General features: G+C 47.7%; 1 protein-coding gene across 1 annotated transcript in view; it reads right to left on the minus strand.

Annotated features, from left to right (window-relative positions):
• GRIK4 (glutamate ionotropic receptor kainate type subunit 4) overlaps positions 1 to 25,932 on the minus strand; it is a 315,876-nt gene that overhangs the window by 79,612 nt on the left and 210,332 nt on the right. Inside the window, exons 4-7 of the mRNA XM_054005285.1 lie at positions 23,019 to 23,116; positions 18,885 to 19,050; positions 10,263 to 10,441; positions 5,122 to 5,175 (exon numbers count right to left, since the gene is read on the minus strand). Coding sequence (XP_053861260.1) covers positions 5,122 to 5,175; positions 10,263 to 10,441; positions 18,885 to 19,050; positions 23,019 to 23,116 — 497 coding nt within the window. The remainder of the gene's footprint in view (positions 1 to 5,121; positions 5,176 to 10,262; positions 10,442 to 18,884; positions 19,051 to 23,018; positions 23,117 to 25,932) is intronic.

Genomic DNA, 25,932 nt, shown 5'->3' on the forward strand with positions numbered 1-25,932 from the left:
ACAAGGTAGCCACAAACAATTTAAAATTTCCCCCCAGGCTGGGGTGGGATGGGTGGGGGAGTGTGGTTCAAAAAGACAGGAATGGGACCAGGAATCAATAGAGACCTGGGTTCCATTCCCAGCACTAACACTGAGCTGCTGTGGAACCTTGGGTAACTAATTTCCTCTCAGCGTGCCTCAGTTTCCCCATCTGGAAAGCATGGATGACAACACCCTCCTTGGAGATCTGTGGATGAAAAGTGCTACAAATAAACTCTCTTTCATTAGATTTATTCTGATTCCGGGCCGAGCCTGGGGAAAACGTGGCCAAACTCCTCACGATGACAAGATGTCTGCCCCCTGGTTGGCTGGGGAAAGCCAATAATGAATTCACGGGTACCCATAAGTTATTCTATAGGTATTCACTTCAGAGCCCTTGCATCTAGCCCTCAGCCTATATGCACAAAGGGCTGGGAGATCCCTCTGCCGGAGGTTGGCATCTGCTTTCACGTGCCAAGCTTCCTCCCTGCTGAATTGACTAATTAATAGAGTTTAAGCTCTGTGAATCACTGATCATTATATGTAGCAGCCAGCCTCCCCAATCTAGCCGCTCCCTGTGAAAGCCATCAAGTCCCAGCAACCTGCCTCCATCCGGTGCCCCAGAGGAGAAAAGAAACAATATAGAGATGCCTAACTGCCCATTGTTCAGGAAACACTTGCTGTAATAGCTATAATGAGCTTAATGCCCGGAGATACGCCCTCCAGTTCCTTCTGCCTGTGCATAACTCAGCCTCCAACCCCTCCCCGCCCCCCTCCTTTCTCTCAGGTCCGATTATTTTCCCCAGCTCCCATTAGTTTCATATCCATGCCTTTAACTACACATACCGGCAGTCCCTCGTTTGGCAGGTTCTTCCTCCATTTAAACCGTCTTTCCGCCTGCTCTCCCAGAGAGCAGTTCGCAGTGATTTTATCTTTTCTATTAGGCAGTCGTTGCAAACCTCAGTAGGTTCATTAGCAGCTTGATAATCCCTCCAGATTTATTAGTTTAAATTGCTCGCTTCCATCTCCCGTCCCCATTTAAATATTACTAATTTCCTTAAATATCTCTTCCATCTGCCCAGGTTTCGCCCAGCATCACCCTTCTTCTTAATGATCCCTGTCAAAAACCCCAGTCAGCTCTATGAAGAGCTGGGCTTTTTAACAAAGTGGAAAAAGAAACTTGAGTAAATAGATACTCTTCTTGATTGATTTCAAGCAAGAGCAAATGGCTCTAGGATCCTCTTCTTTCTAACCTATCGCTCTAAACTGGGTTAGAGAAACTGGCTTCGGTTGCAAACTTCAGATCCGGATCAAGAGCCAAAACCTGAACTGCCCCTCATGCAAATTCCGAGGCGTTATTCATTTTTTGTATTGTGGTAGCCCACAGGAACTCCAGTCACAGATCAGGACCCCATGGTGCTAGGTGCTGTACGGACACAGATCATTTATTATTTGTATTATGGTAACGTCTACAAGCCCCAATCAAGCCTCAGGGCCCAGCTATGCTAGAAGTAACAAAGTCAACAATCTCAGCCCAAGAGAGTTTATGGCCTACAAGTCACAGGATGTGATAAGTGAATGAGACAGATACACCTGGTGGAGATGATATGGGGGGTTGGATTTAGGCCCATCTCTACTGAATATTACCACAGCCCATAGCACACAGCAGGGCTTACATCAAGAACCGTTTAACACACACAATTTTGGGGTGTAGTTGACTTTCATAACAATAGATCTGGTAATAATATATTACACTTTCTCTCAGGGAACCTCATGGTGCTTTAAGAACACTAATAAATTAAGCCTCACAACACACCCTGTGAGGCAGGAATTATTCTCCCCATCTAGAGATGGGGAAACTGAGGCACAGAGCTGTTGAAGACACATGCCCAAGATCACACACAAAGTCACTGAAAGAGCTAAGAGTAGAAACCCAGGCTTGTGCTCTATTTGGCAACACAGTCTCTGTTAGAACTAGTGAGGATGAGTTTATGTTTAACCTAGTTGCATATTAGTGGTGTGGGAGAACCAGATCTACTAGGAAATTTGAATCACTCAGTACAGCATTGGAACAGTATTAGCTTTTGGAACCATCCAGTCTAGAATTGAATAGATTTCACAATGGCCTGAACAGTTAACTCATGAGGATGGGGAATGAATGGAATCAGCTAAACTGGGTGAGGGGTTTCCCTGGTCTTCTTCATTCTGGCTTGGGTTCCCTACAACTGAGAACTAACTCTGGACCTCAGTCCTCTGAAGCCAGCTGGATTTGCTGGGATTAAGAATTAATCAACCTGTTACCCTCCTGCAGTGAGGGCACAGTAGGGCTGATTTGCTCCATCCTGGCAGTCTGTAGGATTGCCAGACAACCCACAGTCCAACTACATTTAGCATCCAGGCCAACTTGTGGCAATGGGTGAGCCTCTTGGCCATTCTGTGATTGGAACACAAGCAGGTAGTTCTTTTTCACATTCACCATCCCCTGGCTTCCTGGGACACAGGTTACTTGAAATGACAGACCACACGGAGATGATACCTGCACACACAACCCAACCCAATTTTTGGTGGGGTCTTGAGGCTCAGGCAACTCTCAGTCTTGATATAGGAGCCGCCCAACAGAGGCCTCCTCTGCCTGGCAATCCTATCTAGACTGATGACTGTCTCACAACACCTCCTGCTCCTTACCCATTAGATGGGGCTTATAGGAGAAGCAGAGGGCCCCCTCTTACAGAGTTGGTACTTTACACCCAGTACTGATAACAGACTAAGTGACAATCCCAGAGCTTGGGAACCAGATGTGCTGATACCAATTGGCATTGGAAGCCAAGTACAATGGTAGTCAGTAGGGACCAGGAACCAAATGATACTGACTGGGATTAAAAGCCAGCCATATTGATACTCAGGCCTAAGAACCAATTGGGGTGGGGGGACTGATAGTGGTTGGGTTTGAGAAACAATTAAAACAGCCATTGTTGGGATTGGAGACCAATAGGAATGGTAATTCTTGGGACGGGGGCACAATTACATCAACTTGTTTGGATTAGTGACTGAGGGGAACCGTCATGAGCCGGGACTATCTCTCACTGCGTGTATGTACAGCACCTGATCTTCTTCGAGTCATCTTGGTGTGATGGTACATAAAAGAATGCTCACTGGAAGGAGGAACCCTTGGACTAGAAATCACAATATGAAACCACCACCACCTGAATACAAAGTAACCAGACATTTGAGGATCCTAGAAGCTTGGGCTCTGCGCTCAAGATTTATGTTACCAGCTGACCTCTAGTAGGGTTTCTTTACTCCTCACGCAGTTGCCAATCATTTATATTGAATTAATTAGGACTAGGACCAAATGGACTAGTCCACTGTGGAATGGTATTGACCACGGTTAGGAACGATGGAGTGGACTCTGAGCATGAACTGGAATGATATTAGCACAGGGAGGGAGACTGTGTGTGGAATTTTTCTCTTTCTGACGCCTCCTTTCACACTCCAGCTCTTCACACCATTCCCCACCTTGCTCTCAGTGTTGTCACCCATCCGTTTCGTTCTCCCTCTCCTACGTTTGGATCACCCTTCCTACACACTTGGCTCCATCTGTTTCCGTCTGTCTCCCACCCAAATACATAGACACACAGCACGCTTCAGCTCTCGGCTTTCCTGGCACGCGTGCACCCAGGCATAAATATTCATAGAAATTATAGAATCAGAGAATCATATGGGCTGGAAGGCACCTCCAGTTAATCATCTGGTCCATCCCCCTGCATCAAGGCAGGATAGATTTCATTATCCCTAAACCATCCCTACTTGATAGGTGTCTGGGCTCATCTGAGCTATCCCCCACCCTGCTTGGCGGCTTGTTTTCAAGACCCGCTGGACGGTAGAGCGTTTTAGCCTGGCTTCCCCCCTGCTTCTACTTAAGCCCACTGCCTCTTGTTCAGCACAGTGCATGGGAATCTAGCCACATGATGCCTATTAGTGATAACAGGAGCTGTAAAGTTAAATCCAATCAGCCACGTTACATAATATACCCCCGCCACTTGTTGCATTCACACAATCCCCTTCTCCTTTTCTCACACATGCACTCCGTCTCCCTCTCCCCCTAATGCACACAGTCACTCCCCCTTGTGACACATAGACATATGTCTCATATCCCTCTCTGGGTGTGATTCTGCAGGCCTCTCTCTGGCTATTGCAACAGCCTGCTCCCCTTTCGCCCAAGCTTTCATGGCTATACGGATCTGTGCTGATTTCCACCAGCTGAGACTCCAACCCACTTGGTTACAGAGAATTTCCACCCCAGGAAAACATGGTTGGTTTGGTGTGTGTGTGTGTGTGTGTGTGTTTTTTAAGATTTGCCATCTTTTTTTTAGCATTTAAGTTCCATCCTTGAGAATCACAGAGGGGCCAGTGGAGAGTTTCTTTAAGGGATGGCTTCACTTTCAGCTCTTGGTTTATGCTACCAAAGCCTGTGGCTGCATTGAAAGCATGCGGCCTTTACTCACACAAGCAGTCCTTGTTCATGCAAGTAGTCGCACTGGGTAAGTAGGTGTTGCAGGATCAGTCGCTTAGAATCTCATCCAAAGCCCATTGAAATGAGTGCAAAGACTCCCATTGTCTTCTAAGGCTTTGGATCAGATCCTTCGAGTAAGGCCTACATTATAAATGATGCTTTTACCCATCCCTAACACCTCTTTATCCCAGCTCATCCAGGGGAGGAAGGTTAGTCTTGTGGTTAGAGCCCAGCTTTCCCCATCAGGAGATCAAGTGTCTCTGTTACCGGTTCTAAAGAGGGATACGTCTCAGGGTATGGAGTATGAGAACCCCCTTAGTGTTTGTGTCTGTTTCCCATTCTACAGAATCGGTGCCACTGGTGGATTAAGCCTTTTTCACCGCACACGTGTCAGAGTGAGGTCTTGTTATCATCTGAAGTTTGGGTTCCTGGAGGGATCCTAGATCTCCCCAGCACCTCTCCCCAACTTTAGAAATCCTCCTCCACTCCCCTGAACTTGTGGTTCCACCAAACACCACCAAGACAGAGCAGATCTGCTGCCATTAACGTGACTCTACATGCAGGGGAGAGGAGCTGAGAAAACGTCTTACCAGGTTAGTGAAGATATACGTGTAATAGGCTGACGCCATTCCCAGTTCAGCTGCCTGTGAAGGAGAGGAAAGGAGATTAGGCTAGAGAGTGACAATCTTCCATCTCAGCAGCAGTACTGGGGGAGCCTGTATCAGATTTGCTTTTCATATCTATCACTTTACATGAAGGACTCTGCTGTCCTTTTAAAAGCCATAAAGGGTAGCACCCAGAAGCATAGTTTGGCCTATTAAAGTAAAGATGGGGATCTGCTTTTTCAGAAGTGCTAAGCCATCGCAGCTCCCACTGAAGTTAATGGAAGCTGCAAGTTATTATGAATTATTACTTAGTTCAATTTCGGTAGTGCCTATGGACCCAAACTGGCCCCACTGTACCAACAAATAACCCAACGATTCATTGATTTTTTAAAATCCCAGATCATTATGACCATCTAATTCAACCTCGTGCATAATGAAGGACAGAGGATTCATCCCTACACCTAGCTCTAATCCAGGATTTAGATAATTCATCACAGGTGAATAAAGACAAAGGGAGCCGGGAAGGAAGACATAACAATCGAAACAGGGCTATTTGCATAAATTACTCGTAACAATGGTTTTAACAGTCCCCGCTTGCCAGATGACGTGCTGAAGATCAAACCCAGAGTGTGGTCTTTACAAGATTCAATTCTAATGGTCTCTACACACACATTTGGTACAGGTGTAAGTATGTTGGTTAGGGAGGTGAGTTTTTAAAAAAAAAAATCAATATATTTCTACAGGTACAACCCCTAGTGTAGACACAGTTATACCTGTATAAAGGGTGTCTTATACCAGTATGGAATAAAATCTTTATACTGGCATTACTGTATCCACACTAGGTGGGATTGCATGAGGTTAGCTATATCGGTAGAGTTAAAGCAGTACAATTTGTGTGCACAGACAATCTGTAAGGGAAGGAATACACAGAGAGGTATTGTTGGGGAAAGTAAAGAGACACTGCTGAAAAATAATTCTGCGTGGCAATTTTCATCCTCTTGTATCAGGTGGCTTGGCACACCTGCCAGTTTCACTCCTCTTCCAGTTTCAATTAAATCCACTGTTTGTTTTGCCGTGTAATGATCCAACCATTGAATATGCTTAAATTTGCAATGTGCAAATCATCCCGAATGATTTTGGGGGAGCTCCTCCACTTCCCGTCTTTTCTCTGCCCCCCCAGCTGGAGGCTGTTGGTGTCAGAAAGTGGGGGGATGAAACAGATATAGACGAGGTGGAGCTCCTGGCCTGATTAACCAGCAGTAGGTAAAGATTCAAAGCAAGGCAGACAATGCTGCTCCCCGCAAATATCCTGCCTTCACCATGGAGGAGTCCTCACTGCTTTTCCCACTCCCCTTTCTCAGTCAGATGCCTGTGATCAAAGAAACATAGCAAAGTAGGGCTGGAAGGGACCTCAAGAGAGCATCTAGTGTCCCCCCCTGTGCTAAAGCAGGATTAAGTATACCTAACACCCTTTCATGACATGTATTTGTCTCATGTGTACTTAAAAACCTCCAGTGACGGAGATCCACAACCTCCTTGGGAAACCTATTCCAGAGCTTAACTACCCTTAGAATTAGAACGTTTTTCCTACTATCTAATCTAAATCTTCCTTGCTGCAGATCATGCTGATTACATCTGGTCCTACTCTCAGTGGACCTGGAGAACAAGTAATCACCATCCTCTTTATAACAGCCCTTGACATATTTGAAGACCATTATGATGTCCCCCTGCAGCCTTCTCTTCTCTAAACGAAACATGCCCAGTTCTTTCAACCTTTCCTTGCAGGTCATGTTTTCTAACCGTCTTATCATTTTTATTGATCTTTATGAACATAACAAATCTACAGCCTCCACTGATGCACGAACGGCTGGTGTGATGCATCCTCTGCAGGGAAAATGAAAAGGAGATTTTGTAGCCTGGTAGCTATTTGCTGGGACCCTTTGCTGATAACCTGAAAGCTGGAAAATTAAGTACAAAAAGACGGGGGCGGGGAGGGGAAATCAGTGGAACTTTAATATTAACACCACTTAGGACTTAAGTACAAAAAGACGGGGGCGGGGAGGGGAAATCAGTGGAACTTTAATATTAACACCACTTAGGACTTATGCACAACGTGTTAGGATAAGAGCCTTAAAACACTCTGGACTACCTCTACTCCCCTGACATTGACATACCATTGACTTCAGTGGGAGCAGAATTTGGCAAAGGTTGAGTGCTTTAAAAATCCCATCCCAAGAACTAGGAAGTGCTTTACAGACACTAAGCAGCTAATCTGCACAGACACCTCTGTGACACAGATCAATAGGACAGCGCTATCACCTGTTTTTTACAGATGGGGAAAGGGAGACCATGAGAACATAACTTGCCCAAGAACACACAGCAAGTCAGTGGCAGAGAGAAAACAAGATCCTCCAGATCATCAGGCAACGTGCTCTGACCACTGCCTCCCACCACCAGACCACAGTGCCTCTCATCTTCTGACCGCTGCACAACACAGTTTTCATATCTAGAGAGAGCAGCAATGTCTGCTCTCCCTGTGACCTACTCTGAAATCAGCAAGTGTTATTTCAAGGGAAGAAAATCAAAGAAAGCAACAAGCGGTCTCCTTTCCTCCATTGATCTCATCCATTTAACATACCTATTGGCAAAGCTGGGGCAGGCCGGCTATATAAGAAGCAACCATGTGTCTCTAGACCATAGGGGGAAGGGAAGATATGAGAAGTTGTAGCTTCTGCCTCATTGTCCAAAGGTAGCAGAGAGCAAGAGAAGGGCTGGTAATACAGGGTTTGATCCAAAGTCTTTTACAATTAATGTCAGTCTTTCTGTTTGGATTGAGCCCAAAGGAGGAAACTGTTTTATAATCATTATCTTCACTCGTTGTTCTGCTTGCTCTCCCAGTATACAGTTTCCAGTTTCACCAACAGCAAGAAGTTCATAAATCATAAGAGCATTGTTCACTTCCCTTCCTCCTTGGAATCCTCTGCACAGGGCGACTGCATTAAATGTTATTGAATTGCTGCAAAATCTTCTCAATCTTTGACATCTTCATCGGTCACGGCCTGAGAATCCCCCAGAGATGGGAAGGGAGAGAGAGTGTGTCTAAAAAGCAACTGTGCTCTGTAGCTGTGGAAAATTACTATGGCAACAGGCTGAGGGGATAGCCCTCAACAGTGAGAGAGCTCATTCAAATCCTTTATTAACTCAGAGACGAAATATATAAATAAATACAAATCCACCCCAACCTGAACCCTCGTCTTTGATTTCCCGCACATAAGAAGCTTCAGAGGGGTTAGTGAAATAACAAACATCAAAAAAGGAAAGTTGTTCCTCAGTGAAAACTAGAATGTTGACTTTACATGTGCAATTAAAACGACACCGGAATGGATTGAGGAGAGATCCAGCTAGTGTCACTTGCGACAGTACAGACTCTATTAGAAGCCTTAGTCTAATGTCAGTCTCTGGACCGAAGTCTGACATCTGTACCAGCAAAGATTAGCAAGGGGAACATTTTGAATGGACGCTCATCAGCCGTCATGCCTCATGTCCCAAGAGTAGCTATCTACAATTGAAATTCTGCCACTGTTTCTTTGCATCCCCAAGGCAACATTCATATTCTTTTCACCACAGTAGTAAAGCAAAGGGCGCCAGAGCTGGTCAGGAATTTTTCAATTTAACATTTTTCGTTTGGAAAAGACCGATTTGTGGAAACCGAAATGTTCAGCGGGAAAGGGTTGGCTTCGATGAAGCTCCCGTTTTGGGGAAAGTTTCAAAAGGCCCCATTTCCTCATTTTTAAAATGAAAAATTCCATTTTTCAGTTCGAAATGACATATCGTTTTGAAATTTAAGTGAATTGGGGGGGAGGAATCTAATAAATTATAAATAATTAAAAGGTCAAAATCAAAACAAAATGTCGTGACTGACCCAATCCAATTTTTTCTCCACATTTTGGTCCACAAACATTTTTGAGACTTCGACTTTTCATCCCGATTCAGGATGGGGACGTTTCCCGAAATCGCGGAAATTTTCCTGGGATGGGAAAACCATTTCCTGTCTAGCTGGAAACATAACTCACTGGAGAACATGACCTACAGGTGCCCCACTGTGCTGATTGACAGCGCATCTGAGTCTGTTACAGCCACGGCGTGGGAGCATGGGTCCTTTAGCTCAAACTGTAGCAGCTTGTGGTTTTAGCTCTGGAGGTCCCCACGTCAATCTCTGATGAGTCAGCCAAGATGGCGGCTGTCATACAAAGTCTCTCCGACTCTGGTAGGTTGGGACCATGGCACACGGTTTCCTTGTGGACAAGATTCTTCGTGGAAACTAGCTTGTAGTTGTACAGCCAGTGGGACTGACAGTTGTATAGGACCACCACTAGCCTAATATATCAGGCCTAGAAAACATGTGTTCTGCTCTTGCAGTGAAGATGACACACAGCATCATGGCCCTGATCCAAATCTCACTGAAACCAAAGAAGAGCCCCACTGGCTCCAATGGGCTTTGGATTCGGTTTTGTAGACTCAGATGATTGACTACCACACCTTCTACGCTGTCAGGAATCCCTCGTCTAGCCCCACTGGTCTACTGAGAGATGAATCTAGGGAGCCAGAACTTATATTTATTTCATTTGATAATTGGCTAAAAAGCCTCTCATTCCACAGAGGCTCTGGAGAACTGCACTAAACAAACACAACAACTGTACGGGAGACAATAAAATAAACAAACACAATCTGGTAAAAATAACCAGACAGAGAAACACAACAGAGATGTGCTCAGAAAAGAGAGTCCACACTGCCGGCAGACTGATTTTCAAAAGCACTGAGCTGCCCTTGCTCGAAGTCAATAGGAGCAGTAAGAGTTTGGCATCTTGGACGCCAAGCCAGACACCTCTGGGGCATGCACTCAGAGTATTTAATCTATTTGTTCTACAGCCAGAATCCCGGAGGCAGTGAGCAAACTGTTATCCCCAGGACCTCAGCATCAATCAGTGGAAATCTCCCTGGAGCGTAGCTAATTTTCGACCGCACTGTAGGAATTTTTAAGCTCCGGAACCGTACAACGCACATGCAGAAGGATCATTTGGTGGAAGCAAGGTGGTTTATGAAGCTGTAATTTCACAGCTGCCTACCTTCTGGAGGATGATGTGGGACATGGAGGCATTCGCATGGACAATGATGGTGGCAGTTTTGTCGTCTCTGATTTCTTTTAGGAGTGGGGTAGGGTCCCGGCTGTCATCCAGCATCCGGACCGAGAGGGTGTCCTTCGAGATAAGGAACTGACGAAGCAACTTCTCTAGGTTTAAAAGGCCTTCAAATAAAAGAAACACAAACAGACCTTTTGAATCAACAGTACCCCACCCATGACAACAGCTATCCTCTTCCATAGGAACCCGTCCTTTGCAAACCTGGTCGGACAAATGGTGTAGCAACATGCTGCAAAGCAAAGAAGCCAAGTCTATGTCCAAGGGTCTCTCCTGTGACCAAAAGGGGAGGGGAAGAGACGGAGCAATTTGTAACTCTCTGTGGCCATCTGACGGAACAGCCTGCAGCCCTCTCTCAGAGGGAAGATCATCTTGACACAGGGCCTTTCTGAAGGCCATTCTTTATACAGCCAAATAGAGGGGAATGATCACATCCCTCGATCTGCTGGCAATGCCCCTACTTATACAGCCCAAAATGCCGTTAGCTTTCTTGGCGACAAGGGCACACTGTTGACTCATATCCAGCTTCTCATCCAGTGTAACCCCTAGGTCCTTTTCTGCAGAACTGCTGCCTAGCCACTCGGTCCCTAGTCTGTAGCAGTGCATGGGATTCTTCCGTCCTAAGTGCAGGACTCTGCACTTGTCCTTGTTGAACCTTATCAGTCTGAGTATCCCTGATTCACGCTATAAGTTCTTTGGGGCAGTGGTTATCTCACTCTGCCTCTGTGCTTTTTGGCATTTCTGTCATATAAATAACAACAACAAGCATGTCCCTAGCCCAAATACCTTACAATCCAAAGCCCTGATTCAGCAAACCCTTATGCATGCAACGAAGCCAGTAAAATTCCTGGCATGATGAAAGATTACGTAGCTGGACTGGGCTGGAAAGGGAGGAATTTGGTTGGTTAGCTTTTTTCAAAGGAGGAATTAAACAAATGGAAACTGGACTAGTTAACTACCAGCATCCCTCCAAAGGAAGCAAACAAAGAACAGATCCCAAACCCAGAGTTTAGGGCCAGTGCCCTGGCTGTCAGAGGGGCACTCGGGGTAAGTCTACCCTGTAATAAATAAATAAACCAGTGGCACTGAGTCTCTGAGCCTGGCTCAACTGACTGGGGCTCACGCTACGGGACTAAAAATAGCCGTATAGACATTCCCACTCGGGCTGACGCTCAGGCCCTGAGGCTGACCTCTCTCGCTTGGTTTCCAAGCTTGAACTTCAGCCCAAGTGGGAACGTTTACACTAATATTTTTGGCACTGTAACGTGAGCCCCATGACGCCGAGTCACTTGACCCGGTTCTGACTCTTGCTGCCACGGGGTTGTTTTTGTTTGCAGTGTAGATGTACCCTCACCGTGCCTGTGTTTCGAGCCCAGCACTCAACTCTTCAACTAAACGTCATTTTGACTGCACTCAACCGTTTATTCACCCAGAAAGTCAAGGGCTGGGGAAGCAGTACACTGCGGTACGATGCAAGGCAATCAAGAGGGAGAGTGCTGCTCTCAAGAACGCCCAACTCTTCACAAAAGGCAACAAAGCGATGCATTAAAGAGATGAAGCCTACATGAGTGGAGTCTCATTCACGGAGAGGTTTTTCAGCAAACCAGTGTGCGTGCACTGAGCGCTTTACCATGTGGTGCCCCCTGCCTTTCCTCCTTAATCCAGGAGGAACTCAGCTGGGGACTAAAGCAACTGCAGTCAGCAGGATTTCTCTGGGATGAAATTAACTTCCTAGTCTATTTCTTCATGGAGAGTGAAATTCTAAGAGGCCATATACGCCACCTGAGTGTTATTTTATGGGTTTAAGTGGGATCTAAGTGTTGTCTAAGCTTTGTGCCAGGTCTCTGCACAGTTTCATTTCCTCCACACCTGCAATCTCCTTTCCTACCAAGGAGCAGACGCTTCCAGCAATAACAGTCGGTTATTATTAATCACGTTTATTCCAGTTGTGCCTAAAGGCCAGCCAAGAATAGGGTCTCATTGTATCGGCACAGAGAAGTAGATGGTCCCTGCCCCAGAGAATGTACAATCTATAAACAAGCCAGACACAGGTTGGGGGAAAGGGTGTAAGTACAACTACTCGGCTATTAGTTAGGCAAACTCCGAACCGGCGCTCACACGAGAAAGATCTGAGAAGCACCTTCACTCACCACGATTCCATTAAGCCCTCAGAAAAGGAGGCTTTTGTGTTTCCTTTGTCTTTCTAAAAGTGGCCCAGTTTCACGGCAATTATGCATTTCTCTTGGTTAAGAAAAGGACAATGAGGAGGACAATGCAAGTTTCCAAGCTGCTGCTACCAACCTGAGCTGATTTTAAACCCGAGGCCTGGTGGTGAGGAGACCTCTGTCTCATTAACTGATGCCCCAGCACTTAAAATCGCAAGAGCGGGCACGGAGTCATGGGAGGATAATCCCAAGACTACTGGGGGTGTTATTTCTTTGGAAGGCGTTACAAAATAATTCATGTTTGCTTTAGGATTATTAGCATTGCAGTAGTGACAGGAGGCTTTAACTGAGATTGTGGCCCCCTGGTGGTTGGAATCATACAACGTTACAGCCAGAGACCACCCCCTGCCCAGAGAGATGTGCAGTGTAGGCAGGACAAAGGAAGGATTATCACCCCCATTTTACAGGTGGGGGAAAGTGAGGCCTAGAGGGATTCTTGTCCAAGGTCACACGTGGAGCCAGGAATTGAACCCAGGCCTTCTGAGTCTCACGCCGGTGCCTTAACAACAAGACAATCCATCGTCTCAATGACTGGATTTGGCCCCACGACTCCCCTCTGCCGTAGGTCAGTGTCATTAGCCCCATGTGGCAGATGGGGAAACTGATGCCCAGAGAGGGGAAATAACTTAGCCATCATCACACAGGACTAGAACCCCCATCTCCCGATTCCTAGCCCAGTAACTGAACAACATTTCCCCCCAGTAGCATAGCAGGGGGACTCTCATAGGAGGGCCCTGGGTGTTTACAGAATAACAGTCACTGGGCATCTACAGAGCAACACCAAGAACACCAGGAAACATTTAAACTCTTCCTGCAAGGAGAGGCTGTAGGTTATGAGAATTCTACTGATTCCCGTCCCTGCTGGCTTCAGTGGCAAGGCTAATCAAGCCAGGACGGGAGGCAGTACGGGCTGGCGGAAAGGGCACTGGTGTCTACTCCCAGCACGGCTGCTGACTTGCTGGGTAGCCTAGAGTGAGTCATTTCACTGCTCTGTGCCTCAGTTTCTCACTCTCTCTCGCCTGCGAACTCCTTGGGGCAAGGCCTGTCTCTCACGCGGTCTTTGCACAGTACCTAGCACAACAAGGTCCCAATTTCAGCCGGGGCCTCAATGCGCTATGATAACCCATAATAAGGACTTCATGGTGCAGGATGCTGGTGCATGAAGGGTTAAAGCCAGCTTCTCCTGTCTGCAGAGAGACAGGCCTGAGCTGCACATCAGACTAAATCAAATGACTTTCGCTCTCCCTCGCTGTGGACTTCAGGAACGCATTAGCCTCGCTCAGGATGCATCTGCCCAGATCAATACCAAATACAGCAGGACTGCAAGTCCTGGGGGAGGGGGAGGAGGAGGACGCCTGCCTTATTGCAAGCTGGTTAAAGATGTGGAAGGCCGGCTGTGGAGATGTTACTCAGGGGAGCCTCCTGCATGGCACACAGTCACGCTCGGGCTCGACAGTGGGGAGGTAGCAGGACTCCTGGCAGGTGGGCGCAGAGCTCACGTTGCAGTTCTCAGCTCCGTGTTCCAGGTGAACTAACACATATGGAGGCGGAGGAGGCAGGGGCCCCTCCTCCAGCTCAAACACCGGGGCTGGCATCGGTAGCAGACGCTCTATGCAAAGCGTTGCGGAATAGGAGTCTCTCACACAGGCAGCTGGATTGTGCACTTACAATCTGTCCACAACATGGGGCAGCACCTCCCGAGCTGCTCTCCCCCGGGAATGCCTTAGGGGGAGTCATTTGCTATTGCTCCATCCCATACGCTGCTGGGCAGCCCACGGGTGGGGAGTGGAGCCAAGGGAGCGAGGTCAATTTACACCAGGCTCTGCCCCCCACAATCTGCAGAAATTCCCCGGTAGAGAAAGCAAAGCCAGCAGGACATGCTGGAATTTTCTAGTGTGCGTCTAATTTCAGCCCCGCAAAATAAAATTAGATCCTGCTCCTTAATTCTGCAGGCCGTGTGTCTCAGCCATGCATTAATGAGGCAGATTGGAAAGCATCCCCTAACACAGCCGCTAAATGGAACCGCAAGTCACATCAGACCCTCATTTCATCTCTCTTGATTAGTTTTTCCATTTTTATCCCTCCCCCACCACCCCGCCGCCCTCCACTAGCGCTCGCCCTACCCTAGCCTTTCCCGAGTCCTACTCTAGCCCACCACTGCAGGCAGAGACTCTCTGGGTCAGAAGGCACAGCCCTGCGGGCCAGTTTCTAAACCAGATCAGGCACCACGAGGGGGGTGAGGAGGCTCGGCAGAGACAGCTGATTTCCTCTCCTCTGGCTCGAGGGAATTATCATTCCCAGCACGTTATATCCTGCCCATAGCCCCGTCGTCCCCGCCTCTCGGCGTGGGGAGGGAAGATTCTGTTATCTGAAGAGATTCCCTTTTTGTTCTAGTGATACGAGAAAGCGGACCACCTGCCGCAGACAGACTGACACTTCAGAAGGCTGTTTTACAGGCCAGACATGCGCAAGGACTTGTAGACCCTTCCCGGCAACTTTGAAGAGCATAAATGCGGACCACCAAGTGTGGAGAGGCATGAGCAGATGTGGACACAGTCTGCGCCATTCACTGTGGCTCATCTGGGAGTGGCAAAGCTGGAATGTTTCCCAAACCAAGCACGGTACCCACTCAGCTTGTGTCTGGGGACTCAGAGGCAGCTTCATGTAGGGCAGTGATACTCAGACCTCAGTGGTTCAGGAGCCAAATTAGTGATCAACATTACCCACAAGAGCCACAGTAGGGTGAATTCATTGTTTCATTTACTATAGTACCAGATATTCCTATTTAAACAGTATGAGAGGGGAAAAAATTGAGTTTTTATATATAGTATTATTATTTTATCAACTACAAGTGGTTAATAACACAGTAAAAGCCTCCCAGTTGGTTAATAATTAAATCACACAATGTTTTAACATCATGTGCTGCAAGGACACACATTAAAGAGCCACTTGCGGCTCACGAGCCACAGTCTGAGTATCGCTGCTCTAGTGGCTAGAGCAGGTGAGTGGGACTCAGGAATACGACAGTGAATAATGGAGTTTTCAGTCTGGGGCCTGAAACTACCAAGCCAAAAAAATTCCGGTCAATTAGTACAGAAAGCCTTCTCCCCTCCCCTGCCCCACCCCTTGTAAATTGTTGTTTAAATAAAAACTTGAAAAACAATTGTTTTAAGTTGATTCCAAATGATTTGGGGGTGGGGGAGTTGTTTCAAGTCAACTATTCTTTCACACGTCCCGCCCCCCTTTATTTTTAATTGGCCAAATGTCGATTTTGAAACAAAATGGTCGAAACAAAACGTTTCCACTTTAAAACTATTCTTTGTTCAATTTAACCTTTTGCTAAATTCAGCTCGGAGTCGAAAAATAGGTTTGGGGACCTGAAATTTTTTTTTTCCGATGAAAAAAACTATTAGTTGAAATATATTCACCCAGCTCTACTCCAGAGTCCTGAGCCGCACTGACTCACTTTCCCCATTAGACAATGGTGATAACAGTGTTTCCCCGTCTCTGTGATCAAGGGCTATTGGAGAAAGCAGGATCTGTGCATGCACATGTATCCATGCAGGCAGTTCATTCCCTACACTGTAGTATTCAGTTACAAGCCCTGACCTGAGCAGAGGATGATGGCACTGGGATGCCTCGGCCCCAGAGGACCACTGGGGAGATGCCACCTGCAGGCAGTCTTCCCAGTGCGCTCCCCGAGGGTGAGCCGTTTGCACCAGCCATTATGCAGGCACAGATACGAAATGGGCACACACTGGTAGGCGTCCGTGTGGCCTCAGGCATAGAGCCTGCTCCTTTGCTTTGATTCACCCCTGGTTCTTGGACTGAATTAAGCAGCTTGCCTTGTTTTCCCTCTCACTGCCAGGGTGCAGATCACAGCTTGTACAACACATGGTTGGGATTGTGATAGCAACAGCGATCTCCGCCCACAACAGATCGGAGCTGGAGTTGTGTCCTATTTGCTGCGGGTTTTCTAAAAACACGCAGCGCCTTCCAGGTTAGGGCGAATGATCCCTCGCAACCTCTCTGAGATGGGGAAACGGTGTCACGGGACCGGAGTCTGCTCCCGAGTGTACTGGTTTTGCACCAGCGTAATTGCGAGAGAGAGTTACTTTCTGTTCACTCCAGCATAGGTGACAACTAGCACACAGACGAGACTTTTCCGAGGTCGCAGCGTGAGTCGGTAGCAAGACTAGGAATAGAACCCAGGAGTCCTGTCACACAGTCCTGCGTTAAACCAAACAGCTCAGACTCTCTGCTCCTTGGGCAGGAGTTTCTAGCTATCGCACCAAAACAAACAGTGTCGTCCCTCAAAATGGAATGTCCTTATCAAGCAATGGCCAGATTGTGTGCGGTCCTGGCTCGGCTAGAAAGGGGTATGCAAAAAGCCCTCCCCTCCCATGCTCTTGCTCAAGGACAGTGGCCAATAGCAGTTTCTGTGCTTGGGATGCTGGCTTCTGCTCCCCCCCACAGAGCAGGACTATGGTCCATTCCTGTCCTCTGTGCCAGCATAATGGCTAGTGCAAAGAGCAGGATGGGGGAGTTGTAGCTGCATGAGGCACCTTCTCTCCAGGACTCCTCTGGCCCGTGACAGGGCTCCTCCTATTCAGGCCTTGTGGCTAAATGTCACACTAGCCCTATGGGGTAACTTCCTGGAGCCAGCAATTGAGTTATCCAGCAGTCCCTGATTAAAGCTATCCAGATTGATTCAATTAAGGGTGGACGTTGAATTATTTAACACAAGCCATTTGGTTCCTGAGATTCTTCGATCCAGTTAAATGAAGGATCAAATTAACCAGGGACTGAATTAAGTGGGAGGCACCTGAGTGTGTCGGCTTGTGGATGGGCAGATGCAGTCAGACGCCTGGTTATGGGTCTGTCTGTTCCCGAGCGAGTGTGCATCGCACCGTGTGTCGCCAGGGGGAGATAAGGAAAAGCTCCACATGAGGTATAAAAAAGATGATATGAAAAATGGGTTCATGGCAATGTTAAAGATACATCAGGAAAAAACAGAGTAAAAAAATACCAGAGTTAAGGCTGAAGCAGTAACATCAATGCAGTGTCGCTGCACACCTTGGGCCAGATCCTCAGCTGGAGTAAATTGGAGTCAATGGGGATTTTGCTGATTTACACCACCTGAGGATCTGGCCCTCAGCGGGTGCACAATTTGGGAAGAGGGTGCAAGGACCCTTCTTGCATCCATGCTGGAGCTGGTCAGAATGGAAGTCCTATTGCTCTCCTGAATGCAAGGACAGATCCAGGCTGCTAGCTTACATTCTGCTGGCACTATGCTTCTCCCCGAGGCTTTGTGCTGATGCACAGTGCCTCCTGCAGCTCCCACTAGGGCAGTGCACCTCTTCACCACCCCCTACAGCAGGCTCCTTTGTACTGGAACACTTCAGCCCTAATGCATCCAGCTACCACTTTGAGTGGGTGGGTGTTCGGACCCAGAGGTCTAGTGTGGGCCCATCCCCATTGTACAAAAAGTCAGATTTATAAGCCTGCACTCATGCTCAGAGACGCACATGTCTGTAACCACCAGATCTACGTGCCCGCACGCTAACTTCGAAACACACAGGGCCCAATTCCCTTCTCGCTGACTCCATCCTAAACAGGAGTGAAGCCCAGGATGCCAATGGAGTTACACTGGAGCACAAAACCAGCAGAGGAGAGAGGCCTAATGTGTGTAGAAGTTATCAGGCAGGCATACAGCTGTGCAGTTACTGGGGCATGCCTGGCGGCAGAATCATGCACAAGTGAGTAAGTCAGCACCCAGGCTTGCACAGAATGGGCTGGACATTAGCGAAATCCAGCATGCACTTGGTTTAGGTTACAGACTGCACACAAGTCTCAGAAAGACGCATTTCCAAATGGTGCTTTATCCGGAACTGACCTCAGGCTTTTTCCGTTATGGAAACCCATCCATCAGGTAAAATGCTCGCTATGAAACCAAAAGGCAGCCAACGTCCTTCCCCCCAACCCCCATCTCTCATAAACTGCTGCTGGAAATGTCTGGACTTGGTTCTAGGTGTGGACCCCAGCTGTAGGCCTCTCACTCGCCTCTGATTTCAGCAAGTTCCCCTCTTGCCCCAGACAGGACAGATCCCGTCATTAGTAAAATGGATTATTTTAGGTCCCTATAATCAGAGAAAAGCCCAGGCCTCCAGCAATCGACACTAGCCTTGCCAGTGGGATTTCACCACCCAGGGCTGGACCCTAGAGACATTTTTACACAGCAGGGAGAGGTAACGGATGTGAGAAGGGGATATAATGAGAAACAAGCAGGAGCAGCAGGAGGTTCACACAAACCGGAGCAACTTACATTCCGCTTTGGCACAGATGAGGCAGGCAGTGGTGCAGTTAAAGAAGTTCAGGATCCCAGCTACGGCCACGCTGATGTCGGTGTTGCTGGGGTGGAGGTTCAAGGTGGTGAATCGCTGGAACTGGAACTTGAGGAATTCCTCTGGGGCAACTTTGAAATGAGGGACCTGGAAAAATGAGAAAGAACAGAAGATACCAAAAGAAAGAGAGAAAGGTCAATTGGAGAAGATGCATTTCTCCAGTAAAAAAACAGTCAACCCAGTGCCACGTGGGAAGCAGGCGAGAGAAAAGACATCCCAGTAAAACTGCGCAGAATATTCTACTGAATGGAGGAGACAATGGATGGAAGCATAGGCGCCAACTCCATGGGTGCTCCGGGGCTGGAGCACCCATGGGAAAAAAATAGTGGGTGCTCAGCACCTACCAGCCACAGCTGATCGGCGGCGCTCCTGATCAACTGTTTGGCGGCTGCGGGAGGCGCTTGGGGGAGGGCGGAGAGCAGCGAGTGGCGAGGGGTTTGAGCAGGGGTGGGAAGAGGTGGAGTGAGGGCGGAGCCTCAGAGGAGGGGGTGGAGCAGGAGTGGGAAGAGGCGGAGCGAGGGTGGGACCTCAGGGGAAGGGACGGAGTAGGGGTGGGGTCTTGGGGCAGAGCGGGGTGGAGCACCCCGGGGTAAAAATAAAAGTCAGTGCCCGTGGATGGAATCCTAAATGTGTTTTTGCTCTTGTGGATCCCGAGAAGGAGAAAGTCACAGCAACAAGAAGCATCTGACTTGGAGTGATGGGAAGAAATGGACCAGGGAATCACCGGCTGAGACCCTTAAAGAAAGTCGAGCAGTCAGAGTCTCGCTGAAACCTTTCGGAGAGACTGAAAGAAGAACAAGATGAGCCCATGCTGGTGAATCTCGGGAGAAGGAGAAACAGACAGCAGTCTAAAGCTTTGCGCTGTTTGATCTGCGGAGAAGTAACGGGCTAATCCAAAGGGATCTGAGCTACGAGTCCTGATAATATTTCATTTGCCATTCATAAACGGGAGTGGAGGCAGCACTGAGACGCTGCATGCCAGGGAATACGGACAACGTGGGGCCAAGGAGCCCATGGAACAGGAGCGATGGGAGACCAGCAAGGATGAGGGTCAGCGGGACAGAGAAAGGATTTGTTTGTTTGTTTGTTTTTTAACAGCATGGATTATTTGGAAGAAACAGAATAGAAAAAGGGGAACATCTGGTTCTGCTTCATTAGAGCAGTGTCAAGTCCTCTTTGCTTCCATTAGCGGCACTTCCAGAAGCTATCACCCCACGCCTCTGATCCGTCTCCTCCTGGGGAAGGCTGTTAGTGGGCTGCGATGGCTGCTTTTATTGGAGGCGTAAGCTGTTTTGTTAGTAATAGGAAAGTTAAAGAGTAATAAGCTGCTATCTGCCTTGATCTCGCTCCGCAGCCCTCAGACTGGGCTCCATTAACAGGGAGAGAAGCAGACTGTATGCCACAGGCAGATTCCTTTAACTAATGTAGACGGGACATCTACAGCCTGGGCTTGTTGATCATTCTCTGAAGCCAGATGGAGTCTGAGGCTCCTGGGAATGACGGTTAATGAGGAGAGCGATCCGCAGACAGAGGTGTACACTAGAACCCGCCACAAACGTCTGCAGGGTGCGATCCCCAAAGAGGTGGGCCCAAGTCACAAAGCTGCGGGTTGCTCCAATCCATGGCTTTGGGTCAGCCCAAGACAGAGACAGGAGGTCTAATTCTTGTCTCCTTTCAGGTGGCTTTACGCCAGCGTACTGCCAGTGACTTCAACACGACAGTCTTTAGGTTAAAGCACTGGGCTGTGACTCAGGAGATCTATCTGCTCTGCCACAGATGCCTTGTGTCCCCCTCAGGCAAATCACTTCACCTCTGCGTGCAACCGCTCCCCATCGGTACAAGAGCACTTCGTTTGCCTGCCTTGTCTGGTTAGACTATAAGCTTTTCAGGACGGAGGCTGTCTTACTACTGTCCTTAGCACCTGGCACAATGGGGCCCTGATCTTGGCTGAGGCCACTAGGTGCTACTATAAAACAAATAATGATGAGTCATTCCTGATTCATACCAGTGTAAATGACAGCAGAGAGGATTAGGTTCAATAACCAGACAGATAAGACTGGATCTGAACTTCCAAGAACCCCAGTTTTGATTCAGGACCACCTCTAAAAAGAGGAAGAGAATTGCTTAGGGTGGAACGTGGGGAGTCTAGCTAGAAACAACTGTCTGAGATCAGAGAGGCATAGAGTTCAGATGAATATCAGGAAAAACACTGATGATCTGTTACGGCAGATTGGTCTTTGCCTGGGAAGTGGCGGATGCTTGAGGCAGTTAACCCTGCAATGGATCAAGCAATTAGAAAAGGTACTTGGGGGGACAATCCTGCGGTAGCAGAGGGAATTGGGTCTAGCAGATCTCATCCAGCTCTAATGCCTCTGATTCTAGGGAAATAAAGCAACGCAATTCATTTGCAAATACAAGCTATTTACCGTGTTCCATTTCAGACGCTCCTACACTGTGGAGGCACCAGAGACAGAGTCCAGTAAATGGCTGAGAGATGTTATCAGGCTATGAAGGGATGAACTATAAGAAGAGAACTCAATTTCTTTTCCCTGGAGCAGACGGATCAGTGTACGCCGGCAGCTGAGGGTTTATAAAATATTAAATCAGAGACATAATCTGGGTGTAGATTAAAAAGGTTTGTATTGAAGAAACATCGCCAAACAGAAAGGGAGTGCAATCTTCCAGGAGAGTCGTGCACAAACTAACGACTGCTGGGAGCGTCTGTGCTGAGTTATGTTGGCCAAGCAGGTGCTGGCTTTTGCGACTGTAACTGACGAGGCAGTTCAGGGCTTTTGCTAGAGAAGCTGGAGGAATGGGTAGTGCAGGAGAAAGTGGGAGATGGGGTGAGACTGGCGGAGAAGCAGAAGGAGATGTGATATGAGAGAGGAGGAAGAACAAGGAGTTAAGAGAAGGGAATAGGACAGATGGGACCCACGCACTAAATTATAAGTTCAGGTACACCTTGCTGCAGCCCACAGATGGTTTGAGGAAGGAGGGCCTAGTGGATAAGGCACTGGACTGGACTAGAACTCAGGAGATCTGGATTCAAGTGTCAGCTCTGCCACAGACATCACAGGGCTACCTGGGACAAGTCGCTTCAATTCCCGTGTCTCAATTCCCCAGGTGTAAAATGCAGATAACAGCACTTCCCTGCCTCGCAGGGGCGTTGCGAGGATCGAGTCCACTAGTGATTGTGAGGTGCTCAGATACTAGGGTGATGCAAGGCTGTGTAAGTGCCCTGCTGGGCAGAAAGAAACTGACATAGCAGTAGTTAGACCCACGTTGGGGTCTGTGTGTGCATGGTGGGGCGACGGACAGGAAAGCAGCAAGAGGTCTTCCTAGGACTGGTGGAAGAAAAGCAGAAGCCAGACCCTGGAGAGGAAGAAGAAGAAGGAGAGCAACAGTGAGGAGAAGCTGGAAGCAGAAATGGGTGGAGGAACAGCAGGAAGATCTTGGCTGACATCTGTGGGGGAAGAGAGTGACAGAAAAGCAGAAGACACCAGCTGGGACCCCATGAAGGAGAAAGTGACTCAGCAGCAGGACACCTTCCCTGCTGGTTCTACAGAGGAGGCACTCGCGGCTCTAAGGCAGAAAGTCTAATGGGATCGGAACTAGGGAGGCGAATAATCATCTCATTTGCAGTTAATAAATCAGAGGGGAGATGCTGCGTCGCAGGGCATTCAGGTAACATTCAGCAGAGATAGCAAAGTACCCACTCCATCCAGAGCCCGACAGAGAAGGTGCGGGGTAGAACTCTGCCTGAGGGTCGCCAGCAAAGCCTACACTGCCCTGAGTCATATGTGTTAGGAAGAGAATTTGCAGTGGACACGAGATTGTGCTAGAATGGGAAAGAGGCCAGGGGAACTATTCTGCATCCCTTCGCTCCCCAACAGTGGGCTTCCTCCCTGTCCCAGACAGACCGAATTTCATGCCCCTCCAGTACGACCTAGCAGCCCAATGCCCTGTGGACATGCAATGCCACCCTCGGGCTATGGGGGCCCTGCAAGGCAGCTCAGTCAGCCTCGAGATATTCCCACCCATGGGATTTCACTCACCTCTTTCTCCCCGCAGATGTTGCTGATAATAGAGCTTGAGGCCGGACTCGATGAAGGTCCCAGGACGGCTACCACCCCTTTCGGAAGAATCTGGCACACTGGGATCACCACGGAGAATTAGAGAGCAGGAGAGAAAACGTGTTAATCAATAGGGGGTTATCCCAGATTCTCAGTAAGTATCAATGCCTACTGTATCTTCTTCCCCATCCACAGGGGCTGAGTATAAATTCATCCATGCCCCCACACTATACAGAACCCACTGCCTTTGTACCCAGAACTTCATGGAGTCATTGCCACCCTGTTCCTCGTAGTTCCTAAGGGGTCAAGTTCCTGACCCACAACACATCTCCTGTTCCCTGGAGTGCCACAGTCCCACTGCCCTATACGCCAGACCATGCAGCATCCCAAACCTTGTGAAATCCCCACCACCCAAAGCCCATATCACCACCATGTGTCTCCTGTCCAAAGCTCACAGCAAACCCTCCACCCCAATCCCATGGAACCCCCCTCAATAACCCCGCTTTCCTGTTATCCCACCACACTCTCCTCCAACCCCAGCCAGAGCCTCATCCCTTTGCCCCACAACCAGGACATTTCTCTTTTCAGACCAGACCCCCATTGCTGCAGGACATCTTTCATTGAAGTTTATGGAAGATACTAAAAGGAGGACATTACCCTGGTTAAAGCAACATCAGCAGAAGCCAAACAGGCACAAATTTGCTAGCTCATCCTCTGAAGAACTGAACAATAATATGAATTAAATTATTGTACTTGGTTTGTTTTTACTATGTGTTCTGCTCAGTGGCAGTGAGCACTCTGGATCCATGCCACCAGTTTGATAGAACATTAACAAGACCCTGAAAAATTCTGAAAGCTGAATTCTCTTCCCCTAAGCCTCCTCCTGGATTAAACAGGAACCTTTTGTGCTCTCAGTCGTAGCATGACTGAGCTAGATAGGGTTCCAAAGACCGTCTGATTGGTGTCACCTCCATGGTGGAATTCAAACCCTACCAACCCATCTAGGGCTGTTCCTCTGGAGTAATTTGTATGAGTGAAGCCTCCATAGACAGAAACCAGCAGCTTCGTCATTTCTGAGCTCCAAAGACCCCTTGAAGGATATTCTGAAGTTAATGTGGGTGAGCAGTTGTTCTGAAAGATATCACAGGCCCAGGCTAACTGAAAAACGGTGGTTGATTGAATACCACCACTCTCCCACCTCTTCCCCAACCAGACCAAAGAAGCCCTGTGAACAAATACAAAGTTGTATTTGCTCCACTAGTGCAAATGTGAGTTTCTTCCAAGGAAAGAGGATACCAATTGGTTCACCAGACTCATTTGCCTTCCCTACAGGATCATCTTGTCAACGTTTTCAGAACCAAATATTTGTGAACTTCCTGATTAAAAAAAACAGGTCACGCATCTGAGTTGTGGTCTCTTAGATATCAAGTGGCTTGTCTGTCTTGGGGTATGACTCTTTCATAACAGTTGTGAAATTTAGTCAAGATTCAGTGGCCGGAAATTGAAGCTAGAAATATTCAACGTGGCACAATGTTGTTTTCTTTTAAACAGTGAGGGTAATTAATCATTGGCACTGCCTTGCCAAGGGATACAGTGTATTCTCCCTTACATAAAGTCTTTAAATCCAGATTGGATGTCTTCCAAAAGAAGATACGCTCTCATTCGACAAGCTATTGGACTCAATGCAGGAATCAGTAGGTGAATGTTATGCAGGAGGTCAGACTAGAGGATCATAATGGTCCCTTCCGGTTTTAAAATCTACAAAGTAGATAATTTAGTGGTTAGAGAAGGAAGCGGGGAGCCAGGACTCCTGGTTCTACGCTAAGCCCTGCTGATGAATTGGTCACATATCAAAACTAGACATCACTGCACTGACAGCAGCAGTTGTTTACCAGTGCAGAACAACTCTATGTAGACTGAAGTCAGGAAATGAAGAACGTTTCAATGAACCTGCAGTAAGGATTAATTAGGACATGGGGCAATGCCTGTATTGGAATTTGGCTCCCTACTTTTATGAAACAGTGCAAGTGGCTAGAATGTCAGTCCTAGGAGTCATTTAATTCTTTGCATCTCCAAACCATAGTGCCCCTAACACCACAAAAGTTCAGTCTGCTCTCTAATAAATTGCCAATCTCCTTCCTGCGACTCCTTAGAAGTTCCTCTAAGGACTCCGTCCATGTACTGGGCTGGCCTGTCCGTACTTGGGTTGTAAGAACTGAAAGTGGTATGACTGCAGGCTTACTTATGTGTCATTTATTGGTTGATGCAACAACATTGCTCCTCCCAGGTTTGTGTTTGTTTCCTTTTGGAGAAGGTACATAAAAAACAACAACTCTGAATTGTCTGTACTCCATTGAGTCAATTCTTAACCTCACAATCATTTGTTAAGCTGGGCACAAGTAAACATTTCACATAATCAAATGCAAATGTACACATCTAGGAACAAAGAATGCAAGCCATACTTATATGATGGGAAACAGTGATTGTGAAAAAGATTTGGGGATCCTGGTGAATAACCAGCTGAACAGGAGCTACCAGTGCGACACTGTGGCCAATGGTCTAATGGGATCCTTGGATGTATAAACAGGAGATTATCGAATAGGAGAAGAGAGGTTATAGTACCTCTGTCTTTGAAACTGGTGTGACCACTGCTGGAATACTGTCTCCAGTTCCGGAGTCCACAGTTCAAGAAGAATGTCGATAAATTGGAGAAGATTCAGAGAAGAGCCATGAGAATGATTAAAGGATTGGACCACACACTTTATTGTGATAGACTCAATCTATTTAGCTTAACAAAGAGACGGGTAAGGGGTGACTTGATCACACTTGATAAGTACCTCCATGGGGAACAAAACTCTGATAATAAAGGACTCTTCAGTCTAGCAGAAAAGATATA

This window comes from Malaclemys terrapin, chromosome 15, assembly GCF_027887155.1.
Source record: "Malaclemys terrapin pileata isolate rMalTer1 chromosome 15, rMalTer1.hap1, whole genome shotgun sequence".
Classification (NCBI taxonomy): domain Eukaryota; kingdom Metazoa; phylum Chordata; order Testudines; family Emydidae; genus Malaclemys; species Malaclemys terrapin.